The sequence below is a fragment of the Heliangelus exortis genome, chromosome 2 (assembly GCF_036169615.1).
Source record: "Heliangelus exortis chromosome 2, bHelExo1.hap1, whole genome shotgun sequence".
Classification (NCBI taxonomy): domain Eukaryota; kingdom Metazoa; phylum Chordata; class Aves; order Apodiformes; family Trochilidae; genus Heliangelus; species Heliangelus exortis.
Genome location: NC_092423.1, coordinates 53,379,606 through 53,400,403, shown reverse-complemented (window position 1 = coordinate 53,400,403; position 20,798 = coordinate 53,379,606). Strand labels below are relative to the sequence as shown.

Here is a 20,798-nt window from a genome sequence, read left to right as displayed (position 1 = left end):
TATGAAGAAGCCTTAATAGACTTTAATAATGTTTTGTTTTCCTATAAGGAAGTGCTCACAGAAAACAGTCTAGTGCATATGAGTAAGAAGAGTATAATATTAGCCCTAATAAATTCCCAACATGAGTGTGCACAGACTCTGGAGCAAACAAGCCCCTCAGAGTCTGGTTTAAACATCTCTCATTAGCTACTGTACATCAGATATGGAGATGATGACAGAACTGAAATCTAGTAGCAGCTAAAATGCTATTGCAGTAATTTTAAGATAGCTGCCAGCAGTCCACATTCATTTATCAGAGGCTTCATACTGTAGCAGATAGTAACACTAAATGATGTAACAGAGAAAACTGTGAGGTTAATAACTGAAATATTCTGTCTCACAGAAGCCAATAAAAGAGAGTTCTTTTCAAAAAAATATACAAACACACTATCTTCATTATTCAAAACTTTTTGATTCACTCCCCACAACGTGCATCTTCTTTATATGTAGCTTTTCTGCAAAAAAACCTCAAATTCCAGAGACTTTTAAAGAGCAAAAGGGCTGTGTTATGTTTGAATTTCTCAGAGAACTCTTTTTGAGTGTTTACATGTATTTTTGATTGTGGATATGTTTCTGAAAGACTGCTGATATTCACAGTACTATAGATCTCTTGAGGAAAGGCAAATGCACATCTAAGGTGAGCTGTTACAGAGTTCAGATGTTCCTTTACAAAGCTCAGAGCTGACATATGCTACATACAAGGAGAAATTAGAAAATCTCTAGAGTTCAAGCTTAGGAGGAATGAAACATAATTCCTACTTCTGATGGCACAATACATCTTGAACGCCCAGAAAGGCTTGTTCTTCCAATTCCCATATTTTTTGTCATTTTACCATGGCTTAACTTAAAATAGATTGAAGTAATAACATCTATATTGCAACAAAGCATTTACCATTCTCCCTTCAACCAAGGAATTTTTTTTTCTGGCCCTTCATAAAAATCACATAGGTGTGTATAGCTGTTTTCATGCACATACAAGGTGTATATACAATTCTACTTTTTCCATGAGACACATAACCATCGTTTTTATACTGTTTTACAAAAAAATCGACTGGCTGCCTAGACCATTTCCTCTAGCTCTAATAACCAATACTAAAACCAGCTTTCAACTGCTTCTGCAAAGACTGTTTCCCAGTTGATAACCCTTAGGAATGTGCACATGGATTGAAGAAGAGAAAAACAGGTATCTTTTGATAAAAGGAGCTGTGGCTCCTTCACATAAAGAGCAAGCAGACAGAATTTCCCTACAGGGAGAGCTCCCTTAACTCTCCTTTGAGGCTCCTCTAACCTTAGAATAGTATCTCAAAATGCTCTGTGGTATCAAAACATTTTAGCTACACAATTTTTTCTCTTTTTCTTTTGGAAGCCTTTTAAATAATCTGTATTTCCCTAGACATGGAACATCTTTGTTCTGAAGCCTGCAGGTTATTGAGTACCACAAAAATTTTAGTCATAGTGGTGGTGAGAGAGGACTGTTTTATGCATTTCAAAACTAACACTCATATAAAGTTTTTTAGAAAGATTTCTTAGGTTATTAAAATAGCAATTATTAAAGCCCTCCAAGATGAGAAGTACCTTCTGTTCTGCTTTTGTATATTTCCTTTCTGGGATGCCCAGGAGTTCCCACAAGACAAATAAGAAATAGTTACTCTAATGCTCCTGCAGTGAGTTTTACAGAAAAATCACAACACACTGTCTGATGCCTCAAGGACAATAATTTCTCATTGTTCACATGACTCACCACAATATTAAAGTATTGACAGATTCAAACCTTTCAACTCAAATTTCACCAACCCAAACAATTACAAAAAGGACTGGGAGGTATCCATGAGCTGGCTTTGAGACAAACTCCAGAGTGACAAGCAGCAAAGGAATAGTTAACAGCATTGCCATGCAAGTGGTAATAATAGGCCTCAACTCTAATCCCCTGTTGAGCAGGCAGAGAAAAGCTCATGGTTTCTTTGGTTCTCTTGTTGCAGTCTGTCTGATAATTCAAAACACAGTCATGTATCAGTTTACATTGTGAAGGTCATACCCACAAGGCCAGGAACATTTCCTCTGTAAACAAAAGAGCATATATGGAAAATCTGTGCAAATGAACACACAAATCCAAGCCATTAGGATGTCTGGATCATCATCCCTATTGACTAGTCATAAACATTGAAAACAGGATGTATCAATGTTTTACTTCAGGTGAGAGGTGTGCTTTTGGGATGACCCTTCCAATTGTCCCTATTTATCTCACTCTCAGACTGTGTGGCATGATCTTCAGGAAGAAGAATACAATTATGTCTTGGTGAGCTAAACTGAAGAATGCACTGCAGAAACTCAAGGGCATTCAGCCTGCCAGACTGAAAATCATCTAAAGCCAAGCCCCTAAAATGTCCCAGCAGCTGTTTGCCTCACCAGACCCCCTGCTATGGGTTCTCCCTACTGTGTTAATGCAGATGTAGCCACAGTGCCAGTCTCCTACACCCCAAGTGTTTTCTATGTGAAAACCACACCAAAAGCCAAGTGATCTTCACAGTCTTCCATGTTCTTTCTTTAAGGGAATGAAACCACCAAATTTCACCTCATGTTAAGTTTTAAAAGGGAGGAAGAGGGGAAGGTAAGAGAAAAAAAGGAATGAGGTGTACTGCTGCCTGCTGTTTTGTTCAGCTATTTAGATGGGTAACCTGAGAGGCAGGAGAAAAAAACACCTTCAAAGACAACAAGGGTCAACTGATGTTTTCTTGAGGAATGGACACATTATTCATTTCTCATGTTGCAGCAGTGTTCCTTGAAACAAGCCGTTGACTACTGCCATTAAAACCAGGAGTCCAGCCAGCAGGGACAAGGATCCACTTCACAATTTGCACTTCTAATTTACTGGGGTGTCTGGAGCAACATCCTGTTTGATAATATGATAAATAACACAGGAGTAGCAAGGTGGATTTTTTTTCTGTCAGTTAAATCTTCATGTATCACAGTTATCTATCAAAAAACCCCCAAACAAAACAAAACAAAATAAAACCAAAACAAACAAAAAAAAAACACACAAACCCCCCACACCCAACCAACCAAAAAACCCAAACCAAACCAAACAAACCCCAAAAAACCCTACCCAGGGTAGGTGTCTTCAGAGCCCTTGATGCAATGTCAGGGCTGAATGAGTTCAATGTGAGACAGCTCTGTGGACCTTCTGTTGGCTCCAGACCACTAGAAGGTACTCTTTGCTTCATATTACTGAAGCAGTACAGTCCTTAAGGAGTTGCCTCTGCTACTACAGAACAGGCTTAGAGTATTTCTTAGTATCTAGCACCAGACTGCTGTGTCTTCTCATCTGTTCCAGTAAAAAATTCAACTGCAAGCTTAACTGTAAACACAAGTAATTCTGCGAAGGCGAACAAACCAGACTGCTTTCAGAGCATCTGTTTTAAATCCTGCCACTGTTTCTGTCCTAAAATATTTTCCATTTCAGAAGTCTACTTTTATTTCTAAAGCAGGGTTTTATAAGGTTAAAAAGCAACCTTGTTATAAGGTTATTCACAGGAACAAGTGCTACTGCCTGGCCTTCTGTAACCCCCAGTTCCTTCCCTCCATGTCCTGAATGGCCACCATCATGTTCCTCCTCTCCTGGTCTCTCCAGTATCCTGAACTAACTTTCCAGTGATTAACACTGCGCCACCAGGACTCCTCTAAGTGCTCAAACCTCCTACCCAGTCCCTTTCTCACATCACCAGCATCTGTGTTCTTAGCACATGACCCTTCTGGTCTTATCCACTAAAGCAATACAGTAGCTCCCTACAATGCCCCTTCTATGCTTGCTACAAAAGCCCAACTCTCAACATCATACACTTTGTCAGGTTTTGTTTGGCTTGCTACCTGGACAACATAAAGCATTGCTATTGGAACTACTGAAACTGCTTAGTGCTAGGCACATTCACCCAACAGGTGAGGGCAGCATTTTACGAACACTTCCCTTTACAGGAGCACCAATCTGAGTCTGTATTCTTTACCAAGCCATCTGTTTTCAGGAAACATTTAAGAGCTCCACATTTTTAAGACCTCTAGAGTCCATAGAGTCCATGTCTGAAACTGAATTACCATGTTCAAAACTTACCAGAGGGCAAAGAGTTAACACAGACTTCAGTCCAGGCTGCAGGATGAACTATTCCCATAGGAACTAAATGAGGTAAAAAAAAGGCTAGTTTTATACTGAAGTGAAACTATCAGGTAAAAGTGGATTGAAACAATTTCTTATTACTCTTATGTGGAGCTGGATTTACTAGACAGAGATGCCAAAAATATGCTAATGCACATGGCTGAATACATCTTCCAATAAAAAAAAAAAAAAAAGAGGGAAAAAAAAAAAAAAAAAAAAAAAGAAAAACCTTCTGGGACAATTCCAGACTGCCTCAGTCTATAATTATTGTTCATATCAAAATATCCTCTGGCTATACAGAAAAAGGCACTCTGTTTCACAGGGTTTTAAAATGATTCATATTCTTGACTTGTAAAACCTATCATCTGTCACAGATTACTCAAGGACTCTCAAGAGGAAACACTGAAAATATTATGCTGTCTCTATACAGGAGGTATTTTCCCCAAATTCAAGGGGCTGGAAAATGAAAATATCTTGAGATTTTAAGCAACTGTCAAAAGAAAGCATTCCCATAACTCTACTGAAAAAAAAAGTGAGAGCCAGAAATTCAAGAGCAGATGAAATCTTGTAATATATAAACCCATTTAAAGATAACACTCAGTGGAGCTATAGCAGCTTATAGATACCATTAGCCCATATTACTTTAATGCTTCAAACTGATAAAAGCAGTAAAAAACTCCAAAAGGAAGGGGTAAGGGGGCCTTACCTATGAGGTACATGCCGATCCAGTCCCCTGCATCCACTTCCTCCTTTATATCCCAGTATATCACCAGGTCCTGTGAATGCCCGATGGAGTAGTAGGAGCTGCTGACCATCAGAGTAGACCTGCTGTCTGAAGTGACAAGGTCCGTGTCACTGGTAGACCTAGGAATGGTGACTGTCTCATGGGAATTGTTCCTGATGTCCATGTTATGGAACTGGTCAGGGTTATAGCTGTATCTGAGAGGCTCTTTGCACCGGCGCCGATTTTGCGAGTTCCTAGATGGAGACGCCATGGCTGCCAGGCCCAGGAACCTGTTTTGGTACAGATTCTGTGAAGAACAAAAGAAAGGAGTGTTTACAGTATGATTCACATTTTAGTGATGCTAAAGCTCAGGAACACCGGTACATCAGGATGAGAAAATAATTTAAAAAACAGGTATTTTGGTATTTATTTCATTTGGCATTACAAAAAAAAAAAAAAAAAAAAAAAAAAAAAAGAGGCACAAAAAGGTGTAGCAGGAAACATCACACTAACTCAAGTACTGCTTCATTATTCTTACCATGAAAACAAGTGTAAAAGCAAGCATAGACCACCATGCTCAGCTGCAACTAGCAGTGTGTGACAAAACTAATAGTAGTTGGCTTCACCAAGTTAGTGCACAAATCAAGACACAAACACCACAGCTATCAAACTGCCAGACAGCCATTTCCTGGTAACATCAGTCTTCACACTTCTGACACTGGGAGTTAAGTCTTCTCCCTCACTACATTTGCTGAGGAATCTTTCTTAAAGTGCAGTCACTCCAGAGACTGTATCCCATCTGGAGAGATTGGCTAGGAATGAATAAGAGCTCTTCCTCCCCACTGAAGATCTGAAGAATAGCCATGAAATGGAGTTGTCCCTGTTGCCAAAATACAGATTCTTCACTGAAGTATAAACACAAATTAAGTGTTGCAGTATCTCTCAGTACCCCTGATAGCTTCCAGTGCTGTTGCTCCACTCCTTTGTTTTTTGCAGTAGAGTGTGAGATAATACACACAAACATGCACTGGTAGCAATTTGGGAATGTGCTGGACAATTAATGGGAAACATGGAGGTTACTGCAGAGTAGTCATTGTCTTAGCAGTTGAAAAAATATTTAAATTCCAACCTACCCTCCTTCCTCCTCAAGGCAAACTGAGTGACTCGTATGAAATGCATCACAGTGCATGAGTTAAAAGCTCTTGTGAGATGGCAGATGGAGAATGCTTAAGTTATGACTGGGGTTAATTCTGACGTGAAGACATGCCCTGACACTGATCAAAATACTGGTTATTCCTTACTTCTGTGCTGTTTGTTTTTTTCCATTTTCCTTCCCAGCTTTCCCTCCTCTCTCCCTGCAGCTCTGCTATTTCAATCACACAGCTTTTTGTTATTCATTATTAGCCTTCCATTATCTGTCTGCTGCCAACCATGCTGTCAGGTCTGTTAGATACAAAACCAGACAGCTTTCCAGTATGTTATGAAATGCTTTTCACATGATCAGAAATCAAATCATCCTTTTGGACTCAAATAAATTAAGCAGAAGAAAAATCATAGCTCCCTTTGTCCATCCAAGCAGTAATTCAGCCCTGGCTTTATTAAAGTGATAGTTGAACAGAAGTACAGTAAGTCCTGAAAAAAATATCTTGGTTCTTTAATAACACCAAATTTCATTGAATAATTAAGAGACCTATCATCGTGTTTTCAGTTTCTATTGCACAAAAACTCTATAGAGAACAAAAAATTCAATTGGCATGTATGCACCCTGTCACTCTACAGACACTGCAATGCTGGTCTGCAAACACAACACTTATCATCAAATGACCCAAATCCTCACTTACTGCATCAAACAGGGTTTATAGCAAAAATAGCACCATCGGGGATGCCACTCCTTATACCAAGTGCTGGCAAGATTGAAGCAAATGCAAACAGCTACACAGAAACAGGAATAGAAGGGGGAAGAAAGCATGTGGGGGAACAAAGTACATGGTATTGCATTTGCTATGTATCTAATCACGCTTTGCTACCTCTTTTCTTACAGCTATATATATTCACTGTTTAAGAGAGTTCACTTCATAGTATAAAAGCATTATTCCCTCTAAGCAGAAAATAATAAAAAATAAACCAAAAAACAGGGCCTCACATGTTGTGAATATCTTTTAATCTGGAAAGCATTCATGGGCATGTGCAACTACCATGCTCAAGGCAGCAATTTAAAACTGGTGTTAATTTCTCTCACTTAGTGAAGACGGTATCTGCTGTCACACCAGTACCTGAGACAACTATTAGTGGTTTTATAAAGGTGAGAACTAACAAAAAGAACTTCAAGCCTGCTCTTCTGTATTAGTCTGTATCATTAACGTGGGTTCCTCCACTCATAGCATGCTATCAAAAAGCTACTCCAATTCAAAGGCAAACATTTTATTTCTGGTGACAAGTTACTCCAGGGAGTAGCTGTTTGGAAGATATTTTCATTTTTGAATATTAATGGATGTAGAGTATTAATTAACTGCATGCTTTCAAATTATATTAGACTTAGTATATAATTTTTTCAGCCTCAGCATGACTTTAAAAAAGTTTTAACAAAAATGGTAAATTCATCATTGTGGTCTAATTCTTTAAGTTCCCATTTTCATGTATGTTGATGCCAGTGGAACAAATGGCATAATCTGAAAGCAACTCAGAAGGCCACGTTCTTGAAAAATGAGTCTCCTGTATTTCCAGCACTGATTCTAAACAAATACATTAATCTGCAAAAAAATAAAACCTCCAAACCAAATAAAAAAACCAAACTGGGACAATAGTCACACATAACTAGCTGGATTGTATAAAAAATACAAGCACAGCTGTATGAATAAGTAGAAAATTAATATGAATAAGTATGAATAAGTAGGGCATGGAGCTATTTGAACAAGTCCAGAGGAGGGCCATGAAGATGATCAGAGGGTTGGAGTACCTCTCCTATGAGGACAGGCTGAGAGAGTTTTGATTTTTTATCCTGGAGAAGAGAAGGCTCTGAAGAGACCTTACAGTGGCCTTCCAGTACCTGAAGGGGATCCATAGTAAAGCTGGGGAGGGGCTTTTCACAAGGGTGTGCAGTGAAACAGGCCCAAGGGGCATGGCTTTAAACTGGAAAAGGGTAGATTCAGGTTAGGCATTAAGAAGGAATTCTTTAGTGTGAAGGTGGTGAGACAGTGGAACAGGTTGCCCAGGGAAGCTGTGGGTGCTCCCTCCCTGCAAGTTCTGAAGGGCAGGTTGGATGGGGCTTTGAGCAACCTGGCTGAGTGTAGGGGGGGTGGAACTAGATGATCTTTAAGGTCCCTTCCAACCCAAACCAGCCTATGATTCTAAAAGAAGTTAGGTAAAATAGTTACTCCACATTTTATGACCACTGTGTATATTTCCCATGCAGCTATCCAAAGCATGCATACAGCCCCCAAGCTCGAGTGGCAGAATCCTGGCCATACTGAGAAAGCTTAAAAAAACTGCAGACTTCCTCCCTGTGCCTGTGCAAGCAATTTGATCCATCACAGCGAGGCACTATATTAAAAAAACAAATCTTTTTTAGGGGCTTGAGATTCATATTTATTCTCTCAATCCCTTTGCAGAGGTTGTCACACTATACACATTAAGCTATACTCTCATTTCTTATACACAGTATAAATTACAAAGCAAGAACAATGAACAGTGAAATGTTGACCCAATAGCACAACAGCTCAAGCTTGGTTATCAACAGAAGCAATACTTATATAATAAAACATACATAAGTAAATTTCTCTTTACTGTATAGTAGACAACTTTTAATTCAACATCTTGTCAAGAAATACAAATATCACTACTGATGGAAATACAGATTTTCTACTACTATCAGCTACTCTAGCATAAATAAGCATTTGCTCCAATAAATTTAGTAATTAATTACTTTTTTTTTTTAAGAACAGCCCTGTGTGCAGACAGCTATGGCAACAAATATTTTGTTATAAAATAATAGTGTGTTGAGCACAACTAACTTTGTGTCTAAAGATCTATCAGCCACATAAAAGTCCTGTTTAAAATGAGATGTTTGAAGGATTATTTGTGGGCAGAAATTGACTCTTATCTATGTCAAATAGTCCATTTAATGAAAACAAGCACCAGCAAAATTAACTTATAGAGCATTCCCCCCATATAAATGCAACTGCAATCCCTAGCAAGGAAAAGTAGGAAGAAGAAGCTAAAAGGAAATAACAGATATGTTGTAAAGAAAGCTGATCTCAAAAATGTACATATAGAAAACCTGTAATCAGTAAATACCAAGAACAAATCTTTCAAATACTTTATTTCCATGCTCCTCCTCTTGACACTCAAACTTCTCTGCTTGCCCAGTTGCTGTCTGGCACTGTAACAGCAGAGAGCCATTTCTCTGGCTCTCCCAGAGAGAGAAGAGAACTCCCTCTTTCCTCCACCACCTAAGAACACACCACCTCTATCTATGAGACAAGAAGAGTCCTCTGGCTGGAAAGCTTCACACCATTACTGCTAGCTGAATTTTACCAAAGGATTCAGATCTGCCATGCAGCAACTTCTCCTGGAGAGCTGTACACCTTAATGTTAGGGATTTTTTTAAATGTGGGATTATTTAAAATCATGTCTGATGTTTTAGCAATACAGAGGTACATCTCAGCTAAGCATAGGCAAGGATCCAGCTCAGTTCTCTGTTAACACAACTAAGAGCTGTCTTTTAGCTGCTTGGACTGACACCTGTTACCCCCTAATGCTGCTTTGTCAGAGAAGATGTATTTGTGCAGGTCAGCATGGTGGTATGACAGACTTTTGCTGTCCATACCAAGATACCATATGATTGAAATACATCTCATTACTGGAGGATTGGCAGATGAAGAAATTAAAGGGAACAAGGTGAAAATACTAGCCAGCATGACAGCGGGCTCAAAATAAGATGTAGGCATTCAGTCTCTTGGTTACCCCACAAGACATGAAACTTCTCTTGATAAGCTTGTCGCCTTCATTTACAAGGCTCACATGTTTTGCAAAAGACAATGAACAAAGACAGACAAAAATAAAAACAAAACTTAGGGGGAGCTGGATGAAACTGGTCAGTTGTGACAGCTAAAGACTTCTGACCAGGAAAATAAGCCAATTGAAGAAACACAGTACAAAAGTAAGCTATATCCAAGGTTAGAGTTTCAGCTCTCATAACTTCATAACTGCCTCCCATCAAACAACTTCCACCTATCACAGCAATCTACTTGTTTATCAACTTGTGAGGAAAAAACCTTGAATTTTGGAAGGATTGTTAGTGTAACTCTTAGCACAAAAAGGATTTTAAAGCATAGCTTATAGTACAGTGAAATCCAGGAAACAAGGTCTTATACTGCAAAGAGCTATATAAAATATCTTTTTCACATGTTTTGGCATAGGACTTGCTGAAAGCATAAAAAACAACATGAAAATTGTCAAGTTTGGGATCAGAGAATGCTATGAAGCCAAAGGATTTGGAGAGCACAGAGAATGTGGTAGGATCAGGCCATTTACTTGAGAGCCACAGGAATGGCTTTTTAGAGCTCCAAAGGCTTCATTTAATCCACAAGGGAGTTGAGAGCTTCCATGGTCTACTGACACCCTTTCCTCTGCAAGATATTACAGAGCATAGAGATGACACTGATGCTCTTGGGAAGAGTGAAATGAAGGCTGCAAATGTTTCAGAGGAATGCTTGCCATAATAACGCTACAAACTTTAAGTACATTTGCCTCAATACTGCTCACCTATGGCCCAACACATATATGTGTGCCTATAATAATCTAATTGGAAAGCAAAGCCACTATACACCAGCAATGGGGCACATGGATGTTACCAGGTAGTTAATTTTTCCATTTCCTGACCTGTGTGCATTTCTAGAGTAGCTGAACTACGATGTTAATGTATCCTCTTACATTTAACTTTGCTTCAGTGATGTGTAAATCATTGCACCAATCAGAATCAAAATGAAAGAGCTGGCCTCAGGGTCAGCCTGACAAGGTTCAGTGCTGGTGAGTGGCACTGATTCCTGATGCAGGCCTATTAGTCATAAGGCAGCAAAAGCTGGCAGCACAGTTATGAGGACTACGCCTTGCACCTACAGAGAAAAAGTACAATTAAGAGCAGTCCATGTTTTCTGAGAGCAGCTAAACAATTTACCGGGCACAAGCCAGTGGAATATGGGGCAGTGAATGGAAAAAAATGAAAAAGAATTAAAAAAATTAAGAATGTTTGGTTTTTTTTAGTTTTCTTCTCATTCTGCGAAGAGTAAGAGTGATGTCTAATGAACCCAAGACATCTAGCTAAAAGATACATGTCATATTTCCAATTAAATGATTCAGAGAATTAAGATTTTTACTCCTCTAAGTATATAAACTAAGCAAGTTTCTACAAAAAAAAGTTACATTTTATCAGTTTTATATGAGATCACACCAAGCTTCTACACTGTAGACTACTCATGTCTAAGAGCAACTAATAATGTCGTATTCAGTATATTTGTATTAACAGGGATAATCTACTCAAAGTTCACTGCATAAAGCACTGAAAGGTTTCTGTGATAGAATGCACTTAGGAACAAAATTAATTTCTTCTCTTAAATAAGCAGGAGAAAAACACCTTTTGTCAGCAGTTTGGCACAGCAAGGAATGAGAAACAACCATCAGACTTACCCATTACTGAAAAAAAAGAACTGAAAACATTGCCAATATTTTTAAAGGACATATTCAGGTGCAGAAGAACAAATAAAAATGCAATATGGGCTGAATATAAACATCCCAAAAAGATCACTGTAAGCAATAACACAAGAGTCAACATAGTAACACTGCATAGCTTCACTCTTGTTCTTTCCCTGCCACAAGATTAAAGAAATAACCTTGGGATCTGCTTGTATGCTGCTATTAAGTAAGTACTCAGAAGTCCACATTCCTTGCCTTTCTGAAGCTTTATGATTCACATAACAGGAAATGTGTATTTTTTACTCAATTGGCTTTAAACACAGAAACAGAGAAGTGGTACAGCAGTAGTAGACAGTGGCAGGACAGTGACAACCTCTCAACACATGTAAGATGAAACATTTGTTGGTAGGACAACATAGCATCTCTCAACAACCATTCTCACATCTATAAAGACCAGTATGGAGCACATCAGCCTCACAGATACCAAGTCCTAGTGAGTGTGGTGCCAAAGATTAAAAATCTCCATTCTTCACCTTTACAAATCTAAGGACAATATTATGGACAACAATCACTGCAAGAAGAAAAGCAATCACTCTGTACCAGGAAGCCTTTGTGCCCCACGTCCTTTTGTTTAACAATCATCACTGCATTCATGAGATCCACTGCCCAGCTGGACTCTGTTGGTCTCCCAGGAGCATTAGTTACTCCGAAGGGGGTTTATGAGGCTGCAGGTGAGGAAAGGAATCCTCTTTTCCTCTGCAGACTGAAAACACTGCTGCTCTTCTGTGACGTGATCAACTGATACTCCTACCGAGAAGCCTTGGTCATGGTGAAGGCTCTTGCACGCTCTGCACAGCACCTATTAGTAGACATCTCTTGCCTGATGGATTTTCATAACCACTGGATTCAGATCAATGTCTTTAACAGCACTAACAGGTGCTGAGATTCATCCAGCTTAAGCTTTGAGTACCTGAGTCACCTAATTTACAGATGCAGATTCCTGAGACTCCCTGTGTACTCAGAGGGAAGAGACAGGCTCCTCCTGAAAAGACTGAGGCCCAAGTAAGGCTGTCCCAGAGAGGATTCAGCTTCACCTCTCTTCATCACCTTTTTAAGGAGTCAGTGCCTGTCAGGATCCTAAGTTGGGCACTTTAAGATAGATAGGAAGGAGCCATACCTGTGTATGAACCTTTTAAGCTGTAAGAACTTACATTATACAAAGATAAGTAGGAAAAGCTCTTCCAACAGTTAGTAGAAAATGTGTTCTGTAAGTACATTCAGGCATGCGAAACAGAAACACAAGGCACATTAAAAAAAAACATTAAACTAGTGACTATTTAATAATAGTCAGATTTTCTAGGCAACTATAGAACTGCAAACTAGATGGTACACACAAAGTCCAAGCAGAGAAATAGAAGAAAATACTCAGTATAGTGTATACAGTTTATGTACATATCTTTTCAAAAGTGAAGTTCCAGTAACAATAGAGAGGTTTAGATGAAAACCTTTGAAGACATTAGGAGAATAACAGAATGATGTAAAGTAAATATGAGATGCAGAAAGATAGCCAGTAATGTATGTTTCCCAGAACCATCAGGTAGTCATTTCTCTGCTCAGAAGCAGTTTCATGTTTCCCATATTTGCTCCCCAGAGTCCAAAGACTTCTCTGAAAACTTTTTGCAGAAAGCCCTCTTAATTTCTTATGATATGTGAGAGTTACAAAAATCCTGCCATTCTCTACCATTAGGAATGTAATATGCCTTCCACCATGACAACTGTTTTGCTAAAAACCAAAACTTGTGTGATGTCTGCACTTCACATTGCTACCAGATAGAATAAAAGAGTTGTCCCAATGTAATACATAGGCATTGTTATGTACAAAACACACACACAAAGGCCACAGAAGGCAACCAAACACAGATATCAAACGTGGTTTTATATTAGCCTTCCTTCAGACACAAGTATGAGTCTTTGCAAATGAAGGGTTCACGTGCGTTTGTATAGGTGGATTTATTTTGCAGAGCTCAGATCTCTACCCATGTAGGATTTCTACTGCCCACACTTCCTGGACAGTCCTCATGTGTTGCACAAGTGGAAACTTACACACACACCAAAACACATGCATCACTGCTGTGCTCTGTAAAATTTCTATTGATATCACCCCCTGAAAGAGCTGTGTGCAGTTACCCCTCTCCATTTCAGGCTTTCAGCAACCTTCCCTGTTCCTCTGTCAAATGTCCCTCATATCACAGCCCACACTACATTCACAGGTGGTTTTGTATCTTCCTCTTCTTGACCTCTTTATACTCAAGACATCTCTCCACTTCCTCACTCAACATTGCCACCTTCCCCTCCCAGGCAGGCAAGAAGGGATAAGGCACAAGGCAGCACTTGCTGTACCACCTGCAGTAACAGGCACTGGGTTAACGTGGGGACAATAAACACCCAAAACCCAGGAGAGTTTGAAGGACGCCCTTTTCACTCACATTTCCTTCCAGTTGCCCAGGGTGCACGACGCTCATTCCCCAGCAAAGAGAACATTCTAAATCTCCTACTTATTTCATTGGCTCTTCATTTCATTCTACACTCTGTCATGCTTCTTACACCCCTCTGTATTTCTTTAAGAGAAAATTGGTCTGAAGTGTCAGTATCTTAACCTCCCCCGGCAGTGAGGCAAGGCTGAGGCAGGTAGGTATTATTAGCAGCCTGTCAAGTATTAATGCCTGTATCAACCACTCCTTTATCTACAAACAACAAACCACTGCAACAAAGCAATCTCTCAACCAGTCACCAGCTTCAAAACATGCCCTCAGCTCCATCTGCTACCGTTCAATGAGGCCTAGAATATTCCCTGACATTTTAAAATTAATTGGCTACGGAACTCAATTTACTATCATATAACCTCCAGACAGAAATGACAACCACTTGAATGTGCTTGATCCTGCCTCCAATAACATTAAAGGCAAAACTTCCCCTGATTTCAATGTGGAAAAAAGTGACTTTGTAAAGTAAAGGAAAACCCATACTGATGTCAACGAGGGCTAATCCAGACCCGGAAAATCAAGAATTCATAATTTAACTAAAACACTTGAAAGGCTTCCATCCATGCTACAACCTCTTCTGTTGGAAAACACATTAGACAAACATGTAGAGCAGCAAGCTGCATTTTAGGACACAGATCACAGCAACTAGGCAACTACTCTTTGAATGAGATCTCAAAACCAAGAAACAAATTGGTCATTTGATGGGTGGGGGTTAGGGTTAATTTAAAATACAATCATACTTTTACACCATGACATCCAAATGTTTTTTATTAAGCAATTAAAATAGTAGAACCCAAAACATATTTAATCTTTTCAAAAGCAAAGAAACCCCTCACGAATTTAAAGCAGAACTTCGCACACTGAAGCAGATTCATCGTTACTTCACATTTTTTGCAAGAATTAAGAGTTCAACTGCCATATTTAAGCACGTTTGTTCTCAACAGACTGACTCCTGAAGTCTTATGGCTGTATACTTTTGCAGAGACTATAAAAACACCCCCATATTTTTTGTAATTAAATTTCTTTAAATATAAAGAGCTAAAGTTCATTATGTGTTTGGTGTTTTTTAAAGAAAGAAATCTATTGCAACACAGGTTTTGAGGACTAAGAGCTCTTGTTTTGTACTGAGAAACAGTGAAGGAAAACTGATTTAGGCTTAGTAATGCCTTAGATCCAGTATTTAAGTTTTTTTAAATAACCCTGATGCCATTAAAACTTTACTGATATAATCCACATGGCATGGTTTATAGGGTGAGATTTGTCTGTTCCTGGGCAGGTAAAACTAGCCTCAGATACATACCTTCAAATCAGATTGCTGTTTACTGTTTAATCTTTATTAAAAGCTGTCTATATTTTGATTGTATACATCAAAATGAATTGCTACTATAATTGTATTCTTGAGAAAACACAGACACTGGGCAAACTGTCCCAAGAGGAAATGAGTAATTTGGTATACATACAGCCTTTAGTTGAGGGACAAGATTCAAATATTACAAAGAGAACATGTGGTGGCTTTCACTGGGCACAAAAAGACAAAGATTCCTCTGGATCACTGCAAGACAATTTTGAGCTAAAAAAAAGGCTTCCTGGGGAACTGCTAGCCAAGGTTAGATGAAACATGGCCTAATAGTTTCCTCCTGGAAAACATGTATGGGTGTAAAAGAGATTTTTAAAGCAGAAACCACCTAGAACAATTGGAGAGGAACTAGACCAAGTAGATGAAGAACAGCAAACTGGTTCAGGCTTCTCTCACCAAATATAAATGTAGAAGAGAGACAATACATGCTGACTTCTCATCACCAAGAGAAACTGGACCTGAACACAGAGATGGGAAACTTCAGTTCTGAGTGTATAACTTCTGAACTTCACCCATACTTACTTTGCTGCTACTACACCTTTAATACAGTAATGAGCTATTACGGTGTTGTACCACACAATCATATGTACAGGGCAGTATGCCTGCTTACATTACTGTGTGAGGTTCTGATTTTTTTTCTCTTTTACTCCAGTTCAAAAGCAATGGTGGTCTTGTGTTTAAAAAGGTCTTATGAAACTTTTCAAAAAGTAAGACCATCTACAAAGAAGACCAGAGGTTAGATTTCATTCACACACAGGCAAAAGCAAAAGAATGGTTCTGATGAAGGTTCAAGCCATGGTTCCATTTCATTTTAATGAGGAACATTAGTCAGACTTAACCCAATGCTTTTTTGCTGCCATTGAATCCACACAGAAAATAAATAATTACACTTTTTAACACTGCACTTCAGTAAGTCCCAAAGGAGGATTTTTTTTAACCTATTTTTCTGGTAACAACTCCTCTATCAAGGAAGCATCCTAAATCTGTCAAGGATTATGTTCTAGGACACTGCAATGTGAGTCTACAGTTTAATCAATTAGTATTTATAGAAATCCACACAAGTAAGCAAGTTCGAAAACTACTCTAGAAGTAGACAAAAAAATGTCTACTTCTACAGACATTAACCTGATATCTAAAAGAAAGACTGAGACCTGCACATCACCATGGAGCAAGACTGCTTGGCCACAGCCTGCTTGGATGTCATGGTTTGGCACTCTCCTGTTCTCCTAAGGACAAGGAGAACTATCTACTATCCAATTCCAGGTACATATAAATAAAGCACACCTTGGTCCACAGATGATACTTTTAAATGCATGGTATTACTTGCTGGGTAAAATGCTACTCAACTTAACCTTGGGCAGTATAACTGGGATGTCAATGAGGTTAAAACATGAGTTCTGCACGGGTATTTCTATTTAGGGGTGCTCATGCACTGCAATAATTTGTATGCATGTCAATACCAGCAAGCAGAAAAGACACTAGTTTGACAAATTTATCACTTGTAACACATTAGAATAACAGCCACATACTAATGTTTCTGGTACTTTTTCTCTCTGTATTAGTGATAAATTAACTTGATTACTGTATTTTTCTAACCCTTAATGAGAAGTTCAATGTTTGTGTTAAAGACATTTGCTTCTGATTCAGAAAGCATTCCTGGGAACAAAAACAAACAGCCCTGTTAGCAGTGGAATTATTGAAAACGCTTTCCTGCAGAGCTCTATCCTTCATCACCACCAGACCTTTACTGGAGTCCCAGCTTTTTCCTGTCCATTCCTCTGCAAAAAAATACTCCAAGCAAAGGTCCAGACAATCTCAGCAACTGTCCTGGCTGCTGCAGCAGGTGACAAGGTGACAGATGAGCTCCACCTGCCTTTCCCTCAGCCCCAACTGGGGTCTCCCTCCTCTCCTCAGCCCTTGAGACATGTAGAAACTTAATTATCTCAAAGACAACTTCTCCTCTCTGTTTCACTTGAAATTAGCCAGCATCTTCAAAAGTAATTAGGTAAGAGAGTGACAGACAGACAGATATTGCAATTAGATAACTCTGATCAGCTCAGGCTATGAAAGAAATTATACACAGCCTCACCAATTTAATTGATGACTCGCACTAGGGAAATTCCTCATGTGTACAGGTCTGCAGAAATAGATGTTATGGTATTTCCCGAGCCATAATAAAAGAATAATAGAAATCTAATCAAAATGAATTTGCTGGGAACAGGACCTGATCTAATACATCACACAACACTATTCCTTTTCCAGCTCCATTCTTCTTAATCAGCATTTTGACATAAACAGTCCAGTGTGTTGTCCTGGTGGAAAATTTTACCTACAAGTCAAACAAAAGACATGTATATTTTCTGTATGGATTTTGTGACAGATTTCCAGTTTACTAGTAAATCTGGTGTGATTCTTCTCTCCCATGTTAAAGGAGGCACCCAGTGTATATTTTTTCTTCAAGAAGCAAAGAAATTGATAGAGGTGAAAACTTACTGTCATGAGGAATGGAGTAATCTAAATATCAAAGTACATAAAACTCATTTCTGTTTTTCATGTTTTAATTCCCAATGCAATTAAAGTACATATTAACATAAGAGTCAGAGATAATGTATTTGACTGAGATTTCCCAGTGTACCGTCATTTTTTTCATTATGCAATGAGCTCTGTAAATGTAATAAAATTCTGTAAATATTAAAATAAAAATAAAATTCTCTGTAAATATTAATAAAATTAAACATTAATTGATTTTATTAGTCTTTTTATCATATAGAATTTCACCGAATAATGGATTTTTTTTCAGTCAGCTTCTCTGTTGTTGTTACAGAGATGGACCAAATTTTGAGCAGACTTGAATGTCCCAGCATGACATACATATTTGTGCATGACAAAACCAAAGTATTTCTGCATGTCATGCAAGGATAAAGCTACAAAATACTGTGAAACCAATGTAGGTGTCCAGTGTCCACTATGGAAATCATGAAAGTTAAAAGCATTTCTGTATTTCACCAGAAGAAATTAGAAAGCCTTTTATATCAGAATTCTTAAAGGCCCATGAGTTTTTATCTGACAACAGATAAAAACTTTCAGCCAGCAGAGATGTTCAAGTGAATAAAACCAGTGCAGACACTGTTTCTGATGTCACCAGCATACTGCTCCCCAGTATGGACAACAGCTTGCACATGGGACTATCGGTCTATGTAAAATTTCTTTGCTCCTCTGAAGTGAACCTCCCCTAGGCCTGATCCCACATCTTGGATGTAATGTAAAGAGTCCTGTTGACTTCGATAGACTTCAAAGCAGATCCTTTCCCATCGGGTCATTTAGGTTTCTTTGAAATTCCTACATACTCAAGCTTAGATGGAAAGCACCACCTTCACGGCCTTACACATCCCGTGATATAATGGGAAGAATGGCAAACTTATCACCAAATTTCCTTCCAAGTACTCTTTTTCTAATAACTTGAATGACACTGTTGTTCGGTTGTGATCTTTTTAAATGCATATCTTTATTTCTGCTGATGTCCTTAAATCCTCTCATGATTTCCCTTAAATGACAGTCAGATAAAAAGAAAAAACAGAGGATTGTTCCTTCTACAAGTTAAACAGGTGCTAGAAATAGGGACTGACGTAAACAGGAAGAGGGAATTGTACCAGAAATTAATCCATTCCTTAATTTCTCTATTAAGATACAACTATCATTCCAACCAATATTTTTATTAGTCTAATTAAAAAGACATTAGGAGAGGAAGGCCTCTGTTTTGCAGCTCCACCTCTCCTCCTCATTCCACTGCCTCCAATATGCTGCCTTTGCTGAGACCATCAGTGCCTAAGCTCAGGGTCTGCAGGACAAGTGAGGGTTGGGTTTCCTCCATGCCTGCAGGCTGGCCAGCCACCATCTCTTTTGCACCCAAATATAATTTTGGTGTTGGCTCTTCTGCCTATCAGGCAAACATATGAGAAGAGTTGCAAAATCTGAAACACGTCTTTTCAGTTATCATTAGCAAATGCAAGTGCATGAGGAACAATGTAAAATAAAAGGGTTGCAAAATGCTTTATTTGGGATACATAGGATGGCTTTTGGCTAGGAAATAGCCTTCAGTAGAGGTTCTGCCTATGTGTGCTGTTTTACAAAAAATATTTCACATAAATTACTGTTTTGAGTTTTATCTTTGCTCAAGAACTACACTGCAAAAGAATGTTTGAAAGGTTTCTGTTGTTGAGTTTCAAATAAACCCCAGTTAACAGCTACAATAAAAATGTGTGGCATGGGAATAACAACAGATCTTTTTTCCACAAGTAACTTCTGTGACTAGAACAACGAACTCTACGTGTGCTAAACTCTAATAATTAAAGACATTTTAAAAAATAAAACATTGCTGTGTGTCTTAAAGTAGTACACAGCATACTACAAAAACACATGTGCTGTAGGGGCCACCAGTAGACCAAATATAACATAAAGCTTACACAGAATATTATATTTATAAGCAGTGGACCAGTGAAAGCCCTCTTCCCTAATATAGGACTAAATCCAAAGTGAAAGGCTAAAATGCTGTTCTTTGTCTCATCTAGAGACGGTCTTTTAAAAGCCATAAATGATTTACAGGGGTGACCACATACTAGAGCACTAATTCCTTTCTAACTGAGAGACTGTTTTGATCATGCCATAACATTATGGCTTTGGCTACATTTCTACCTTTTTATTTCAGCCTTTTATAGCCTGCATTGAGATTTGGGCACTTGAATGAGGCTAACTTCTCTATATTAGTTATATTGTTATGGGAGAGACCGTGGTGCTTTGAAATGACTTCAGAAGCATGCTAGGAGCATGACTTTACTCTGTTGACCATACTGGGTACTTGCAGGGCAAATCCTTTAGGTATTTTAAGACAGGGCTGTGAGCAGCACTCAGGTCTACCCAGCAATTTGGAAGTTTCCAGCACTCCTCATGCCCAGCAAGTCTGTGTACTGCTCCCAAATACTGGCACTTAGCTCAAACGCATACATGTAACTTTTACCTGCAGGGTCAGGTAAATGCACTTGCAGGTACATATTCATAGACATAGACTAAATTGTTGACCTGGTTTGATTTTCCTGAAGTAGAAAGAAGTGTAACAACTGGAAATATTGTTATAAGTTTGGCCCAACATGTTTTCCACAGGGGGAGAGGAGAGGGGAGTTGGGGCAGGCATTGAGAAATTACTTTTTTCTATTTAAAAGTGTTTTGGGCTTTTTCCTCTATACGTACTATAGCACAGGAGAAACTGAGCCAAAATGGCATTTCCAGTTAATCTATTTTGTCAAT

The 20,798-nt window shown here is 38.7% G+C and overlaps 1 protein-coding gene across 4 annotated transcripts in view; it reads right to left on the bottom strand.

Moving 5' to 3' along the window:
* Positions 1–20,798, bottom strand: part of HECW1 (HECT, C2 and WW domain containing E3 ubiquitin protein ligase 1) — a 247,302-nt gene that overhangs the window by 163,170 nt on the left and 63,334 nt on the right. For all 4 annotated transcript variants that reach the window (XM_071736187.1, XM_071736190.1, XM_071736186.1 and 1 more), the window contains one exon: positions 4,890–5,214. In XM_071736187.1, coding sequence (XP_071592288.1) covers positions 4,890–5,214 — 325 coding nt within the window. The remainder of the gene's footprint in view (positions 1–4,889; positions 5,215–20,798) is intronic.